The sequence below is a fragment of the Phyllopteryx taeniolatus genome, chromosome 8 (assembly GCF_024500385.1).
Source record: "Phyllopteryx taeniolatus isolate TA_2022b chromosome 8, UOR_Ptae_1.2, whole genome shotgun sequence".
Lineage (NCBI taxonomy): Eukaryota > Metazoa > Chordata > Actinopteri > Syngnathiformes > Syngnathidae > Phyllopteryx > Phyllopteryx taeniolatus.
Genome location: NC_084509.1, coordinates 31,928,943 through 31,947,052, shown reverse-complemented (window position 1 = coordinate 31,947,052; position 18,110 = coordinate 31,928,943). Strand labels below are relative to the sequence as shown.

At 48.9% G+C, this 18,110-nt stretch overlaps 2 protein-coding genes across 11 annotated transcripts in view; one reads left to right on the top strand and one right to left on the bottom strand.

Annotated features, from left to right (window-relative positions):
* si:cabz01090165.1 (uncharacterized protein LOC100333421 homolog) overlaps positions 1-5,533 on the top strand; it is a 43,687-nt gene extending 38,154 nt beyond the window's left edge. For all 9 annotated transcript variants that reach the window (XM_061781786.1, XM_061781779.1, XM_061781787.1 and 6 more), the window contains 6 exons: positions 367-579; positions 654-964; positions 3,839-4,022; positions 4,338-4,536; positions 4,651-4,839; positions 4,956-5,533. In XM_061781786.1, coding sequence (XP_061637770.1) covers positions 367-579; positions 654-964; positions 3,839-4,022; positions 4,338-4,536; positions 4,651-4,733 — 990 coding nt within the window. In that variant the 3' untranslated portion in view covers positions 4,734-4,839; positions 4,956-5,533. The remainder of the gene's footprint in view (positions 1-366; positions 580-653; positions 965-3,838; positions 4,023-4,337; positions 4,537-4,650; positions 4,840-4,955) is intronic.
* Positions 5,534-5,535: 2 nt separating this feature from the next.
* On the bottom strand, positions 5,536-15,149 carry LOC133482115 (putative olfactory receptor 52L2). 2 transcript variants are annotated; one of them, XM_061781794.1, is made up of 4 exons: positions 12,038-15,149; positions 10,908-11,084; positions 7,579-8,062; positions 5,536-5,946 (listed from the first exon to the last, which is right to left on the bottom strand). In XM_061781794.1, exons 1-4 carry the CDS (start codon positions 12,091-12,093, stop codon positions 5,623-5,625), a joined length of 1,041 nt encoding a protein of 346 aa, XP_061637778.1. In that variant the 5' UTR covers positions 12,094-15,149; the 3' UTR covers positions 5,536-5,622. The 2 variants fall into 2 exon arrangements, with proteins under 2 accessions (XP_061637778.1, XP_061637777.1); XM_061781793.1 differs by lacking the exons at positions 10,908-11,084; positions 12,038-15,149 and adding an exon at positions 8,406-10,488.
* Between the last annotated feature and the right edge of the window lie 2,961 nt (positions 15,150-18,110).

Genomic DNA, 18,110 nt, shown 5'->3' with positions numbered 1-18,110 from the left:
TTTTACCATTCTGAAATTAGGGCGACCAAATGAGTCGCACTCTAGAGGAGAAAAAAACAACAAAATCATACGCCGGATTTCCAGTACCAGGCCGCAATATTTGAATCCATAGCATTGCGTCCTCCGATGCAGTTTCATCTTCGCTTATGCGTGCCTGCCCCTTTTGTGCCTCTCAGACGCGGGATGCCCATCAAATGAGATCCCAGCAAATGCATGCTTACCTTCTTGCATGGTCGAATATCATCCGCCTCATATGAATGTTCTTCCAGCTCATTGTCACTTGAATATTAAGCAATACAACCATCTTGTCATTTGATGATCTCCTCTCTCCTCTCTCTCTCACCACCGTTTGTGCACCTCCTACAGGAGGAGTTTGTGTGTGAGCCTCCGATGATCACTCGCCACACATCCAAGATGTTTGTGATGGAGGGCCAGGAGGTGAGCCTGCGCTGCAAGTCCATGGGCGACCCGGAACCGTCCACCCACTGGGTGAGCCCCGAAGGGAAACTGATGGGCAACACGTCGCGCGTCGTCTGCTACGATAACGGCTCGCTCGACATCCTCAAGGCTTCCGTCAAGGTCGGTTCTCTCGAGAGCCCGTTCTGCGGGGACCGCGCTTCCCCGCTCACACGCTCTCCTCTGATCTGCCGCAGGATTCGGGAAAGTTCACGTGCATCGCGTCCAACGCGGCCGGCGAGGCCACGGCGCCGGTGGAGCTGGTGGTCAAACCCTCGCCGCATTTCGATCCCAAGCCGGAGGCGGACCCCGGGCCCTCGGACATCCCCACGTCCATCAAGTCCAACACAAGCTGGGGTCAGGCGCGCGTCACCCGGCCGCGGGTCAGCGTGTCCGAGCTCACGTCCAGCAGCGCCCTCATCACGTGGCCCGCGCAGAACCACATTCCCGGCGTGCGCACGTACCAGATCCAGTACAACAGCTCCGCCGACGACGTTCTCATCTACAGGTGGGCATCCCTTAGCAGTGTGTCGCTGTTAGACGGCACGCTCGCCCCAAAATCAGACACCCCAGAGCAGCGTGTGCCACTTGGACATCCTCATCTAGTCTGTAAAAAAAACATTTTGGAGAGGGGTAAATATCCATCCATCCATTGTCAACACCGCTTATCCTGGTTAAGGTCGGGGGGCGCCGGAGCCTATCGGGCGAAAGGCGGACTACACCCCGAACCGGTTGCCAGTCGGTCACGGGGCACACGCGGACACGGACAACCATTCGCACTCAGTTTCACACCGTCACTGAGTGGGAACTGAACCCACGCTGCCCGCACTAAAGTCAGGCGAGTGTAAGGTAAACATAAAATCGTCTTAAATTGACAACGGTAAAATGTATTACCGAGAAGCATTGAGTACTTCCCAAAAGCCAGGACTCGGGGGGCGTGTGCGTTTTCTTGAGCAGTAAATGAATGAGCCGTCGTCAGTGGGCAGTTTTCACGTGTGGCTCGTACATTCCACCCGCTGCGTTTTCGCCAGATTCAATATGATAAATGGCATCGCCCGTCCGTCCGTGACGATTACTCTGATTGGCTGTTAGCTAGATAATCAGCACAAACAAGCCACAAATAAAAATGCACGACATCGTAAAACAAGCTTAGCTAAATGTTGATCATTACTTCAATTTGTTCCCGCTTGTACAACCCCGATTCCAACGAAGTTGGGACGTTGTGTTAAACATAAAGGGGGGCTTCAGCCGCCCCCTGCTCCAGTGTGTTCCACTAACGTGTATGTGTTCACTGTGATGGGTTCAATGCAGAGAACAAATTTCGTGTGCGTGCATGCATGTTCATGACAATAAAAGATGATTCTTCTTCTTCTTCTTCATAAATCAAAACAGAATACAATGATTTGCAAATCATGTTCGACCTATATTGAATTGAATACACTACAAAGACAAGATATTTCATGTTCAAACTAATAAAATTTGATTGTTTTTAGCAAATAATCATGAACTTACAATTTTATGGCTGCAACACCTTCCCAAACAGCTGGGACAGACAGGCTCATGTTTACATCACTGTGTTACATCAGCTTTTCTTTCAACAACATTCAATAAAGGTTTGGGAACTGAGGACACTCACTGTTGAAGCTTTGTCGGTGGAATTCTTTCCCATACTTGCTTGATGTACAGCTTCAGCTGTTCAACAGTCCGGGGTCTCCATTTTCAATGGGAGACAGGTCTGGACTGCAGGCAGGACAGTCTAGTTCCCGCACTCTTTTACTACGAAGCCACGCTGTTGTCACACGTGCAGAATGTGGTTTGGCATTGTCTTGCTGAAATAAGCAGGGGCGTCCGTGAAAAAGACGTTGCTTGGATGGCAGCATATGTTTCTCCAACACCTGTATGTAGCTTTCAGCATTAATGGTGCCCTCACAGATGTGTAAGTTACCCATGCCATTGGCACTAACACAGCCCCATACCATCACAGATGCTGGCTTTTGAACTTTGTGGCCATAACAGTCCGGATGGTTCTTTTCCTCTTTGGCCCGGAGGACACGACGTCCACAATTTCCCAAAACAATTTGAAATGTGGACCACAGAAGACTTTTCCACTTTGCGTCAGTCCATCTCAGATGAGCTCAGGCCCAGAGAAGCCGGCGGCATTTCTGGGGTGTTGTTGATAAATGGCTTTTTCTTTGCATAGTCGAGTTTCAAGTTGCACTTCCGGATGTAGCGCCGAACTGTATTTACTGACACTGGTTTTCTGAAGTGTTCCTGAGCCCATGTGGAGATATCCTTTACACATTGACGTTTGGTTTTTGATGCAGCGCCGCCTGAGGGATCGAAGGTCACGGGCATGCAATGTCGGTTTTCGGCCTTGCCGCTTCCATGCAGCGATTTCTCCAGATTCTCTGAACCTTTTGATGACATTATGGACCGGAGATGATGAAATCCCTCAATTCCTTGCAATTGTACGTTGAGGAACATTGTCCTTCAACTGTTGGACTATTTTCTCACGCACTTGTTCACAAAGAGGTGAACCTCGCCCCATCTTTGCTTGTGAATGAGTGAGCAATTCAGGGAAGCTCCTTTTCTACCCAATCGTGGCACCCACCTGTTCCCAATTCGCCCGTTCACCTGCGGGATGTTCCGAACAGGTGTTGGATGAGCATTCCTCAACTTCCTCACTCTTTTTTGGAACATGTTGCAGCCATCAAATTCTAAGGTCATGATTATTTGCAAAAAACAATCAAGTTGATCAGTTTGAACATGAAATATCTTGTCTTTGTTGTGTATTCAATTCAATACAGGTCGACCATGATTTGCAAATCATTGTATTCTGTTTGTATTTATATTCATTGGAATCGGGGTTGTGTTATGAGTGTGTCGGGCGCATTTTATGTCCTAAAACCGTGACTGTCACGAAAATGTGGAAGCTGTCTGTGTAGGGATCCCACTGGTTGGCTAGTGGAATCTTTCTGTACGTCTTTTGGCACTGCCAAAAGAGGCAGACTTTTATCAGTGAAATAAATATGCTTTGAGAGAACAGAAATATTGAGGAACACGCAATATAAAAGCTATAATGTGGGGGGCACGTGCTCTCCCCCTCGGCCGCTGTGGCTGGAATGCAATCGGAATTATGTGGTACACGTTATCCAAATGTTGTATTTTATAGCTAGTGAATTAAGTAATTCTTCAGCCAAAATGTGTGCTTTTAAATTCACCCAATTAAAGTGTTAGACGAAATGTATTGGGTAAATCCTATAGGTTCTTTTTTTTTACAGCGCAACGCCGCACTGTGAGATAGTTCGGCGCACATGATCCAACATCGCAACAACGTGCCAAAAATGGATTGATTGATGTTTTGTTTTGTTTTGTTTTGCAGGATGATCCCAGCCAATCACAAGCACTTCCTGCTAAGCGACCTGGCGTCCTCCCGCGACTACGACTTGTGCGTCCTCGCCGTCTCCGATGACGGCGTCAGCGCCTTGACCGGAACCAAGATGGTGGGATGTGTCGCCTTTGCCACGGAACCGGAATACGGACGATGTCACTCCATACGTGACCAGGTAGGGGGCGCTCATCGCCTCACACACAAACAGGGCGCATTCACGGTCATCTTTGCAAAGTGTAACAAAGTTCATTCTATTTGACTTGAATACATAAAGCATAAAGTGGACATTTGCTACATTTGTGATAGTCCGAATTTAGCCATGTAGACGGTTCATTTGCGACACGTCAATGACCTGACGTCTCCGGGAAATGACGTCATCGAGGAGCAAACATTCCTGCATCGCTCCTCGATTGAATTTGTGGTGAGAGGAGCTAGGAAGTTCCAAATATTGAAATGTGACGCCGACATTTGTGTTTTCGATGTTGTTCAGTTTTTGGGCGGCACCATGATCCTGATCCTGGGTGGCATCATCGTGGCGTCCGTTTTGGTTTTTATCTTCATCCTGCTGATGAAATACAAACTGCACAGCAACCAGGACCACAAACGCAACGCCCGACACGCCCACGTCTGCTCACAGACCAATGGGGGCGGAGGGGGCGGAGCCAACTCCCTGCCACCTGTGGGACAAGGTCCAAATAATTGAACTGCTTTTGATATTTGAGTGGGGAGTTTGAAAAACTTTTGAAAGGCAGGCATTTTGCGGTGATGGAGGAGTGGTCAGCAGCGCTCTTGTCGCCCAGCAGGTGCTCGCAAAGGCTGCCGACCGTCGCCTGTCGGGGATCTAAACGCCGCCCACGTCGACGGCGACGACGACGCCTCGCAATAACAAACATCATGAACTGTCAATCAAAGCCAATATTCCACAGCCCCTCCCCCTTTTCCCTTCGGTTCGCCGAGCCGGGCGGGGCAGTGAGGAGCGACGCCCGGCACTGGTGAGTTCAACGCACAGCAGTCATCGTTTTATCATTGCATTATTTGATTTTTTGCAAATGTACATATGTACGCCATTTGTCAGTCAGTGATGTTAGGGGGCGTGTCCTCTTTGCAGGTGCCTTCCTGGTCACAAGGTCTACGTGACGATCCCTCTGTCCCCCCAAACCCAGAAACAAAGGGGGTTTACACCAGATGGTCTGGTCCAACGAGGATTTCTTTGGACTCTTTGGACTTTTTAGATGCCCCGACGCCGCTCGGCCCCTTCGGCAGCATCCGCGACGCCAAAGTAAACAATGTCCCGCCAGAGAATATTATTCCATGAAGAACGTTCCGTAAGCGACATCCTGTAAAGAGCAGCCAATAAGGAACGTTCTACTAAAAACGCTCCATAAGGAATGTTTTGGAAGAAGGTTCTGTGAAGAACATCCCCGCAGAACGAGGAGGTCTTCGAGTCTTCATATTTGTGTCACTTTCTGTCTAGCTCTATAGTGTCTGAAAGGGTTTGAACGGGTTCTGGAACGAACGAACAAACTAACTAACTAAGAAGTTCTCCGTCAGCTAATCATGTTCAGCACACTGGAGCTCTTCTGGGTTGCTTTGATACTCAGCACAACACTTCCCCCTGTTTGCTTTCACTGAAAGACAAATGTGGGACTTGTAAAGAAAGAAATAAAACAAATATTTTTATTGGAATCGCTGTTGACCCGCATGCACATTCTTAGCCAGGGTGACGAGGGGGGCGGGGCCATTTTGTCACACGACCGCGAGCGCCCATAGTGCCTTCACATCGAGACGGCGGTGTTGGCGGGCGAGACCTTGACCGCGGCGGCGTCCCCAAAGCCGATGAGTCTGTAGAAGCCATTCCTGATCTCTGCCGTGCGGACGCCGTAGATGATGGGGTTGGCGGCGGCCGGGATGAGGATGTACAGGAGCCCCATGGCGCTGTTGGCGTCAGTTGGGATACCGAGACCGAGGTTGTGCGACAGGAAGGTGACACTGCCCACCAGGTAGAACACCATCATCACCATCAGGTGGGTGCCGCACGTGTGGAAGGCCTTACGACGCTCATCCCCGGGGGCCGCTGCCCGCACCACGGCGCCCAGGATCTGACATAGCAATCCGTCAATATTTTTGGGTAAAGTAAACATTTCATGTCACACGTACATCCAAGTGGCAAAAGCCCAAGCCATCTCCGATGACACCGTTACTCTTCCGCGTCATTTGACCGGGCCAAATAAAACGTATGTCCTTGTTTTGTTTCTAAATACATATGAATATGTTTGAAGATACATGCTGTAAAAAAACGTGCAAAGACTGCGACCAATGTGTTCTTCTTCATCTTTTTTTTGTTGGCTTTTGTGGGCGGGGCTAAAAGCTAGCCCTGTGACATCAGCGGGCCGGGGCGTATACTTTCTAGCATGAGGCCCTCCTCCAGTATATAAGCACCCTTATTCCATGCGGTGGTGGCCACTTTCCTCATTCATTCATCCATGGCTATGAGTATAGCATGCAATTTTGCAAGAACATTTTTTGGGGTTCTTTTGCTTACACTTTAAACAATTTGTGAAGTTTGTATTCCAAAAGATGTTCCATGAGGTAAATGCTGGCCCTAATTTACATTTCCACAGGTAAGTTGGTTCAAACCCTTCTTGAGCCATGGCCAGGGTTGGTGTCCCAATGATGCCTGGAGCTTTATGGCCCTGACAGGGTCACACACAGCAAACAGGTCCTAGGTGAAGGGCCAGACGAAGAATGCCTCATAACCACCAATGGGTGGAGTGCCCTCTCCGGGTCTGGGAAGTATCTCGGGGGTTTTGCTCAGGAGTGAGGGAGAAATGGAGCGGGAAATCTACAAGCAGATTGGTGCGGTTTCTGCAGTTATGCGGACTCGGTATGTCGTGGAGAAGAAGGATTCTCGATATTGCGGTTGATCTCCGTTCCTCCACTCACCTATGGTTCGCGACCCAAAGAACAAGATCGTGGATACAAGCAGCCAAAATCCGTTTCCCCCACAGGGTGTCCGGGCTCTCCCTTAGAGATAGGGTGAGCCGGATCAGGTGGCTCGGGCATCTGGTTAACTGAACGTCTTCCTAGTGAGGTGCTCCAGGCACGTCCCACCGGGTGGAGGCCCCGGGGAGAACCCCACAAAACGCTGGAGAGAATACATTCTCCCAGTTGGCCTGGAACACCTTGGGATCCCCCGGAAGATCTGGACGAAGTGGCTGGAGAGAGGGAAGTCCGGGCTTGCCTGCTTAAGCCGCGACCCAATGATGACTAAGCGGAAGAGATGGATGGAAGGTCATTCAAAAACAGAAGTGGTGGAAATTCCGACGTAGTTAACATGCTCATTGAGGGACCGGCCAATGATCTGACTTTTGCTCTTTTGACGCTGAAATGGATAGTGTGCTCTCGAGCTGACGTTAGCTGTCAGGTGAGACTCAAAGACAACCGAAGCAAACCTTTTCTACATACTTTTGAGAGAATGTATTCCTTGATGATAGGGGATTAGTTCCCAGGCTGTGCCTTTAGAAGTGGCTACTACATCTTGCAAATGTTTTCCGTACAATTATTGACATTATCTGCTGGATTTATTGAGGGTTGGTTTTTTTGGGGGGCATATTTGGCAGCATGTTTTTGTCATGGTTTTCAGTGGAGGTTAGCGGTAGTTACTTGCAGTTTTGCCATCTGGGTTAGTATTTACAAACATTCCGAGATGGTGACTAAGAGAGAGTTCAAACCTTCAAGTAGGAGAAGACGATGAGCGGGATGTCCACGCCCACGAAGCATGCAATGACAGCCACGCCGGCGGCGGCGCTACGGTCGGTGTCGCCGCACGCCAGGCTGACCAGCGCCATGTGGTCGCAGTAGCAGTGGCGGATGACGTCGGAAGCGCAGAACCGCAGCGAGCCCGCCAGGCCCACCAGGGTGGCCATGACGCCGCCGCTTCGGGCCAACGTGAAGAGCGTCAACGTGACCGCCGCTCGCCAGCCCACCAGCTGCTTGTAGCGCAGCGGGTGGCACACGGCCACGTAGCGATCCAGCGCCATGGCCAGGAGCAGGGTGGACTCGATCGAAGACAGGAAGTGAGTGGCAAACATCTGCGCCAGGCAGCCGGCCAGGGACACGCGGTCCCGGTCCACAAGCAGACCCACGACCGTGCTGGGGACGATGGCGCCGATGGCCAGGAGGTCCACCACGCACAGGGAGCAGATCAGCAGGTACCTGAGGACATGGTATACAGTGCGTGCTACACAGTACATTGGTAGATGCAACACAGTACATCGGTACAGGGTTGTGTGGTACATTGACTTATGAGTGCCCCAACGTGTCTTTCCAATTACGAACCGTCGGTTTCTCCATTTTTTTGCTTGGTGTTGCAGGCCAACAAGTGAGATTCTGATATGCCGCCGCTTGAGCGAATGGAAAAGATAATGGAGCAATTGAGGGACTACGATGCCCTGGCATTTGGGCAAGTAGAGCCACAGTTGTCAGTTCAACGGGATAGTCAAATTATTGTCAAAAATGACAACACTTGCAAGGAGAAGACACTCTCACTTCAACTCACCATGTGGTAACTTCTCCAACAAGATGGAATCCAGGTGCTTGATGGCACTCACTAGGCCACGCCCCTCTTGAAGGCACACCAACACACAAATATGCAACAGTGTGTTTGACTTTGAGCTTTGGTCTGGTACACGCTTCAAGATAATGGGGCTGCTTTTGTCCCGATTTTGCCCCTTCCTGACCAAGAACATCCACCCATCCATTTTCTGTCGCGCTTCTCCTCACGAGGGTCGCGGGCGTGCCGGAGCCTATCCCAGCTGTCATCGGGCAGGAGGCGGGGTACGCCCTCAACTGGTTGCCAGCCAATCGCAGGGCACACAGAAACAAAGAACCATTCGCACTCACAGTCACGCCTACGGGCAATTTAGAGTCGTCAATTAACCTAGCATGCATGTTTTTGGGGTGTGGGAGGAAAGCGGAGTGCCCGGACGGACAAAAGCCACGCAGGCAAGGGAGAACATGCAAACTCCACACAGGAGGGGCCGGGGATTGAACCCGGGACCTCAGAACTGTGAGGCTGACGCTCTAACCGGTCGGCCACCGTGCCGCCCAAGAACATCATATGGCAGGTTTTTTTATATTTTATACAAGATGATCGTAGAAAATGATCCTTTGGTCTGAGGTGTGTTAAGAGTGAATTTGTCCCGATAATCAGGTCCCAAAAAGGTGGGTTCAATATTTATCACCAGAAATCTTCGTGTGTGGGGAAAACCGACGACTCCCGAGTCACGACTCTGTAAATTGTGAATCTAGCCAATCAAGAAGTAACCTGACTGAGGAAGAAGAAAGCGTCGGTACAGTATATAAAAACAAACGTGTCCCACCCGATGTGGTATTTTGTGGAAGAGGGTTCACCAGATGGCAAGTAGTACTGTATTTTCTAAAGCACAACTTTTTATCGACGACATCAGTGTTGTACAACACTCCTGCTTCCGGTCGCTAACCCTAACCCTCAAAATAAACATATCCAGTCGGGTTTCTTATTTTTTGTTTTTTTGTTAGTTGACGAGTGATAGAAGATTGAAGATTTCTGTCTTGTAGGACTGGATTCGAGATCGGTGGTGGATAATAATCCTTACTGTGTAGGGTTCTGTGTTGAGATTATCGGAGCACACCACACACAATACAACTAAAACTAAACTAACTAGGGTTAGGTTAGGGTTAACAACTAAAACCCGATTTTTTTTATCTTCATGCATGTGCTCTATAACAGATAATCTCGTGTGTATGAGGCCCTAATGACACTTTATTTCTTTACATTCTCGTTTGTATACTGTGCTCTAATTTTTCATACTAAAAAATGGTAGCGGTTTCTGGGGGGTTGGAAGATGAATGGTTTTTCAATTTAAGGCAATACGAGTAAATTGAGTTCTGTGCTTGGTCACGGGGCAAACTATACTCGTAAATCAAGGTACAACTGTCCATGGTGCACGGGTACAGCGAACCCCGTTTCTCAGCAGCAGGATGTGCCGTAGCTGAAAATCTACGATATGTGAATACCTTTTTGAATATATTTTCGGGCGGCACGGTGACCGACTGGTTAGCACGTCGGCCTCACAGTTCAAATCTGGCCTCACCTGTGTGGCGTTTGCATGTTCACCCTGTGCCTGCGTGGGTTTCCTCCCACATCCCAAAAACAGGCACGCTAGGTTGACTGAAGACTCTCTGTCCGGCTGGTAGGTCAAGCAGAATGGAAAATCTGTATCCATTTTATGCCGGAAAGGTTTTACTGTGTCACAGTGGAGTTTTGAAGCTTCCGCTGTGGTATTAGAATGGAGGTTTGTTGAGAATCCGACTTGATCGGTCGAACAGAACAAAGTTTCTAGAAGGGAGAGAGAAACAAAGACAAACGAAAAAAGCACTAATTGTAAACAGGATGAGAGAAGTAAATCATTACATTATCTACAACAATGAAACATTCAATATGAGTGTTGCATGGGGCTGGAGTGAGGGAAGGACAGGACAAGATAGGACAGGAGAGGAAGCATGCAGGACAGGACATTGAAGACGCGCAAATGCCCCTAGGTGTGAATGTGAGTGCAAATGGTCGTTTGTTGATATGTTCCCTACGACTGGCCAGTTCAGGGCGCACCCCACCTCTCGTCCGAAGTTAGCTGGGATAGGCTCCGGCATGCCCGTGACCCGCGGCAGGAGAAGCGGTACACAAAATGGATGAGTATATATATTTTTGTCACAAATGTCCGCTTTATGCTTTACATTTTAAGTGGGATCACATTAGAGTCAAATATAATCGACACTGTTACTCTGTACAATCTTGCAGATGCAAAGACGATCGTGATTGGTCAATCCCAAACCCGTACTGTCCTGTCCGACAATTGAGTACTACTAGGTCAAGTACCACTCTTTGAGAATCATTGCAGAACAGTATTTATACGTAAACAAGTTTTCAAAATTAATTAACGAATTTAAGTGCAGTCCGGGAAAAAAAAGTGCCATTGGGCCACAATGGATACATGTTACTTGGTACATAGGTATCAGGTACATGGGGCTGTGGAGGCGCTCCACGCTGACGATGACATAAATTAGAAGCGCGTTGCCCAGCAGCGCCGCGGCAGAGGCGGCCACCAGCGGCGGCGCCAGAACCCAACGGCGCTCGTCCAGCGCGGGGAACCCTCGGAACACGAAGGTGCCGTGCGACGAGTTCTCAGGAGACATCGTGCTGCAAACGACACCACAATTACTCGGGAACCGACGCTCCGAGAAGAATGGCCTGTAAAGAGCATTCTGTCAAGAAAATGTCATAAATGAAATCTAAAACATTCTGTAATGAGGGTTCTATAAAGAATGCTCTACACCGCGTTCCAAGTTATAATGCAAATGATTTTTCCGTCAGCATCATTTTCAAGTCCATCCATCCATCCATCCATCCATTTTCTGAGCCGCTTCTCCTCACAAGCGTCGCCCATCCCAGCGATCATCGGGCAGCAGGCGGGGTACGCCCTGAACCGGTTCAAGTCATCGTATAGATTTCATTAACCAATATAACTCAAATGTTGTTGAACAAACCTCCCAATGATGTTTCAAACTTTAGATTTAAAATGCCCCACACCAAATTATTACACACAACAGAGTTGCAAAAAATGTTATAGCAGCCAATGACGCACAGGCAATTGCAGAGTTTCGTGTTTTGTTTCTAAAGAGGCACAAGACCCACAGGAATAATGTGAAAATGTCCACCCACGCACCCCTCCCCCTGTTAACAATTACTTTTCAAAGTTTGATCACTTGGTCAGCCCCCCCCCCCGACGCCATAAAAAACATTCTGTAAAGAAGGCTTTATTTGGAATTTTCCCGAAACGAACCCTTTCACGACCGCTACGCTAACTCACACTCAAAACAAAGGGGTACGTTAGCTGCAAAAAGTTAGCCACTGGGCGTGGTGGTCTGCTAGACAAAATAGAACTGCCAACACCAAAGTGCTGCGCAATTCGTTCTTCTCAGGCAAAAACAAAGAAGCACACTAGTTGCAGCCGCTAGCACGTTTTTCACACTGTTATGGAAAAGAAATCGTCATTTGAACTATTACGCTAATTTATGCCAAATGTCTTTTGATCTTGCTAACTGCTAGCAAAAGGGATTGAGAGAAAGCGAGCGGTGGCCTGCAACACGTACCTGCCGTCTGTCCGCACGAGTCGTCCGCCACGCGAAGGAAAATCTCGGCTCCGCATTTCATCTTATAGGAGAGTGTCCAGCGTCCCATTGGGACGAGCGGCAGCGCTCTGATTGGTCATCACCGGTCGGACCGAGCCCAATCAAACTCTGGGGTGTTGTCACGGAAATGCAGGGATGCAAATCTTGCAACGTAGCACACGGCAGTTAGCGCCAGCTCATTCACCTCAAAGCTGTTAATTAGTCGAACGAGTGTCCTGCTTGAGAATCGACGCGTCCGGCACAAACGATTTGGTAACGAGTCTTTTCCTTCAAGCCGTGCTAATTGCACAACGCTATGCTAACAAGCTATCACAGGAGACCAGAGCGATCAGGGTTGTAGCTCGTCGTAGTGGAATATTTCCAAACCCCGTCTGCTTTTCGTCGTATGTAAATGAAGCTGCATAATAAGACGCAATTGGCGACTGTAAAACGACATCAAAATGGCAGCCGGCGTATGTGAGTAGATGTGATGTTTAAAACAAGATTTTGTACACTGAAGCAAACACCATCAGATAAAAAAGATGTGCAAATATGTAAATAGAAGCAAAAGTTTTGACACGGCTGGCGTTCTCGTCACGCGGCACGTGACCGACGCGCTCGACGGGGGTCGCCGACGACCCGTCTCGTCGCATCCGGAGGCTTCTTGATGGCGGCTGGCAGGCGGCCATTTTGGATGTTTGTTTGCTCGTTGGGACGTCAACACGTCGTTAACAGGCTCCCGAGGGCAACCGGTCGGCAGACGGCGACGCGTTTGTCCCTCGACCGTTCCCCGAAGGAGATGAGCAACAACAACCTCAACATCAACAACCTTCCCCGGGAGACTAATCAGTGTAGCGAGCGCTCTGCGTAGACGCACTCGTTAAGTCGCTTAGCCCGCTCACTCACCCTTGTTCAAAGCGTCAAGTTAGGGTTTCAAGTTCGGCTGAGCCGGTTGTGTTCCAAACAATCGCAGTGTGTTTTGGAAAGGTGAGTGAACGTCAACATTCTTCAAATCAATTGTATTTGAATGAACAAAATGCATTGGGGACACTGCACATTGAATTGAAAAGCAAGACAATTGGAAAAAGTAGTTGAATTTGATATTTTACAGAAAGTCACGAAATAGCAGTGTAGCAGCACTCAAGAATGTACTGTATAAAAGGAGAAATGCTTGAAGATTCAACTTTCCTGAGAATCCTAAACGAATATTTAGTTGCATAACCACATCGGTATTGCGGCCCAGGACATTTGTACCAAGTTCCCCAATTCCTCTGCATTTCTCGGTTTTGCCTCCTGAACAGCATTTTGTTCTGCGATGAAGGTCCGGGGATAGTGCTGGCCACTCCACTACTTTGTCTGGAACCATGATTTTGCTCGCTTGCTGGTGCGGTTGGGGTCCATTGTCTTGTGTGTGGATATGCAGTATATATGGCTATATTAATATATATCCATCCATTTTCTGTACCGCTTTGTCCTCACAAGGGTCGCGGGCGTGCTGGAGCCCATCCCAGCTAACTTCGGGCGAGAGGCGGGGTACACCCTGAACCGGTCGCCAGCCAATCGCAGGGCACATAGAAACAAACAACCATTCACACACCCACTTTCATACCTAAGGGTCTTCAACCGAGCACGCATGTTTTTGGGATGTGGCAGGAAACCGGAGTGCCTGCAGGAAAAAAAAAACATGCGCGGTAGGTTGTTTGAAGACCCTAAATCTCCTTCGATTGCAACCAGTCGCCCTGTCCCTGGAGCTGAAAAACACCCCCACCATGCTTCACTGTTGGGACTGTATTGAATAGGTGATGACCAATGCCTGATTTTCTCCACACATACCACTTAGAATTAAGGCCAAATAGTTCTATCTTGTTCTCACCAGACCAGAAAATCTTTTTTTTGTTGTTGTCCTGTTCGGCTGTTAGGTCAAGCAGAATGGAAAATCTGTATCCCTTTCATGCCAGAACAGTTTTACTGTGTCAGAGTGGAGTTTTGAAGCTTCCGCTGTGGTATTAGAATGGAGGTTTATTGAGAATCAGACTTGATCAGTCAAACAGAACAAAGTTTCTCGAAGGGAGAGCGAAAGAAAGACAAAAGACAAAGCACTAATTGTAAATAGGATGAGAGAAGTATGTCATTACATTATCTACAACAATGAAACATTCAATATGAGTGTTGCATGGGGCTGGAGTGCTACAGCCTGTGAGGGAAGGACAGGACAGGACAAGATAGAACAGGACAAGGACAGGAGAAGAAACATGCAGGACAAGGGTCGTGAACCCGACTGTACAACTGAAGTGTGGTGGCATTCATTATGTGAATTAGAAAAGTCTCCAGTACGAGAGTATAAGTGAGGGGATACACACGCGATATGCGTATTCATGAGTTATTTGCAGTAAGCGCGTGACCCCACACCCAGTGAAAGAATGCTAGGGGGGGGGGGGGGGGTGTCTGCGTATACATGGATTAACTTTAACAAAGCTAAACTCAACCACGAACTCCCTAAATACAAGCAGCACATCGACTGTCCTACCAGGGAAAATAATACTTTAGACCACTGCTACACTACGCTAAAAAACACATACCGTGCTATACCTCGTGCAGCCATGGGCTCGTCTGATCACTGCTTAATTCACTTAATACCGACGTACAGGCAAGAACTTAAATGCACGAAGCCCACAGTGAAAACAGTGAAAAAGTGGACCAATGAAGCAAAGATGGAACTTCAAAGCGGTTTAGACTGCACAGGCTGAAGTGTCTTTGAAAATTCAGCTGGCAGCCTGGATCAATATACGGACTCTGTCACATCCTATATCAGTTTCTGTGGAGATGTGTGTGTACCAACAAAGTCATTTCGACCATTCAATAACAACAAGCCGTGGTTCACTGCCAAACTTAAGCAACTTCGCCAAGCTAAGGAGGACGCATATCAGAGCGGGGACAGGGCCCTGTATAATCGCGCTAGAAACCTGCTGACGAAAGAAATGAACAATGCAAAGAGGAACTATGCAGCAAAGTTGGAAAAACTGTTGAGCGCTAACGACTCTGAATCAGTCTGGCGTGCATTCCAATCGCTGACTAATTACAAGCGACGATCCCCCCCAAGCTGAGAGCAATAGCACACTCGCCAACGACTTGAATACCTTCTACTGCAGATTACGGACACTTTCAGACCCCACACCCACCCGGCCGGCCGCACCACCGACTTCTGCGTTGACCATCCACGAACGGGATGTGAGACGCATCTTCAAACAACAAAAGATTAATAAAGCGGCAGGCCCAGACCATGTGTCCCCATCCTGCCTCAAAGTCTGCGCGGACCAGCTCGCGCCAGTCTTCACTCAGATCTTCAATAGATCTCTGGAACTGTGCGAAGTACCATCCTGTTTCAAACGCTCCACCATCATTCCAGTCCCCAAGAAACCTGCAATCTCGGGTCTAAATGACTACAGGCCTGTCGCCTTGACATCTGTGGTCATGAAGTCCTTTGAACGCCTCGTGCTGGACCACCTCAAGAGCGTCACAGGTACCCTGCCGGACCCCCTGCAGTTTGCCTACCGAGTGAGCAGGTCTGCGGATGATGCAGTCAACATGGCACTGCACTTCATCCTTGAACACCTCGACAGTGCAGGGACCTACGCGAGGATCCTGTTCGTGGACTTCAGCTCAGCGTTCAACACCGTCATCCCTGAACTCCTTTCCTCCAAGCTTCTCCAGCTCAGCATCTCGTCTGCCATCTGCCAGTGGATTTACAGCTTCCTGACGGGCAGGACACAGCAGGTGAGGCTGGGAGAGACCACCTCATCCACACGCAGCATCAGCACCGGGGCGTCCCAAGTTTTGTCCTCTCTCCGCTGCTCTTCTCTCTCTACACGAACGACTGCACCTCAGCGCACCCGGCTGTCAAACTCCCGAAGTTTGCAGATGACACCACTGTCATCGGCCTCATCGAGGACGGTGACGAGTCTGCATATCGACAGGAAGCGGAGCGGCCGGAGCTGCGGTGCCGCCGACACAACCTGGAGCTGAACACGCTCAAGACTGTAGAGATGATCGTGGACTTCAGGAGGCATCCTTTGCCACAGCTGCCCCTCACGTTATGCAGCTGCCTTGTGTCAACCGTCGACACCTTCAAGTTCCTGGGAATTACAGTCTCTCAGAACCTGAAATGGGAGTTCAACATCAACTCCATCCTCAAAAAGGATGTACTTCCTGCAGCTTTTGAGGAAGCACGGCTGCCACAGGCCCTGTTGAGGCAGTTCTACACAGCGGTCATCGAATCAGTCCTGTGTTCTTCCATCACAGTCTGGTTTGGTGCTGCCACAAAAAAGGACAAACTCCGACTGCAACGGACAATAAAAACTGCTGAAAGGATTTTCGGTACCCCCCTACCTACCCGTGAGGACTTGCACGCTGCCAGAACTAAGACAAGAGCGTGCAAAATCCTCTCGGACCCTCCGCATCCCGGTCACCAGCTCTTCCGGCTCCTTCCCTGAGGTAGGCGCTACCGATCAATGCAAACTAGAACTAGTAGACATTCCAACAGCTTCTTCCCTCTTGCAATCAACTTCTTAAACAGCTAACCTACAATTCCATTACAACATGCTGCCAATTTTTTTACTTGAGTTTGTTGTCACATTTCTGTGGAGCCAATTATATACTACTCGTGCATTCACTGTAGTAGTCTCGCCACGCTGCACTATTTGCATATCTGTTGTTGACCAATACTGGCCACTCAGGCTAGAGTAGCATCTGCTCCATTTGCACACTGACTGAGGAGTATCTGCAACATTTGCACAATCAACAATCTCCCAGATTATCGCCCTATTCGTCACTTTAAACCGCATCCACTCCTTGAAGTCTCGGCGCCCTTTGCACAATGCTCATTGCAGCGGACTATTGCAATATTAGTCATTCGAACTGCTCTAAGTGCTAGGAGTCGGCATCTTTTGCACAATTGTCAAAACAAAAATAATAATAATGTACCGGCATTACAAGTTAACTATTAACCCTTTATTGCTCAGTGACTGTTTTTTTGTCAATGTCTTTATGTCTCCAAAGTGTTCTCTGTCAATTGACTGTCTGTTGTCGTACTAGAGCGGCTCCAACTACCGGAGACAAATTCCTTGTGTGTTTATTGGACATACTTGGCAAATAAAGATGATTCTGATTCTGAAGTGAATTGATACCGTTTTACATGTACAAAGACTGACAGAAGTGTCCTGTAATTGCTGTGGCCGCACCGCGGCGGCTGAGGACACCACCCAATGAATCGAGGGGCGGGATCAGGCCCAGGGGTCCACCCGAGAGCAGCCCGGCGGACGGGACACGTCCGAAACCGAGGGACCCAGGGCTGTCCGCCGGCCCTACCGAGGCGCCCCGACAACCGGCCATCCAGTGGGGGCCCCAGAGGACCCCGGTCCTCAGAACTGTGAGGCAGATGTGCTAACCAGTTGGTCGCTATCCCAACACTGGTCATTGCGCTCTTGGGAGTCATTTTGGCTGGCCGGCCATTCCTGGGACAATTCGCCACTGTTCCCAGTTTCATCCATTTGGGGATAATGGTCCTGACCGTGGTCCGCCGGAAACCCTAAGCCTTGGAAATGGCTTTGTTAACTTTTCCAGATTGATCAAGATTTCACTCTCTTGGTTTTTCATTTGTTCTTGAATTTCTTTGGCTGGTGGCATGACAGGTTTGGATTCCCCCCCCCCCCCCCCCCCTTAAATGGAATTTTCATCTCGAAACTGCATTTTGTACTTCAGACATGCTGATAACATTCAGGCTAAGAAGAGGCAAGAACCGGTTTGATGAGGAGGGACTGCTCAGCAAAGGAAGAAGGAACTATTGTTTGAAAAGAAAGTTCACTCATCTTCCGGCTCCCACGAGAGAAGGAAGAGAGTCCGGCATGCTATGTTTTCTACTTGACCTTAGCTTTGTAATTTGGTAATTCCTACTTGCTGTAATAAATAGTCAAAGACAAGTTTATTTTGTCACGGTTTTATTTGGGGACAAGACATCAAAATAACCAGGAGGAAGGAATTCATTCCAGGACTTATTTTT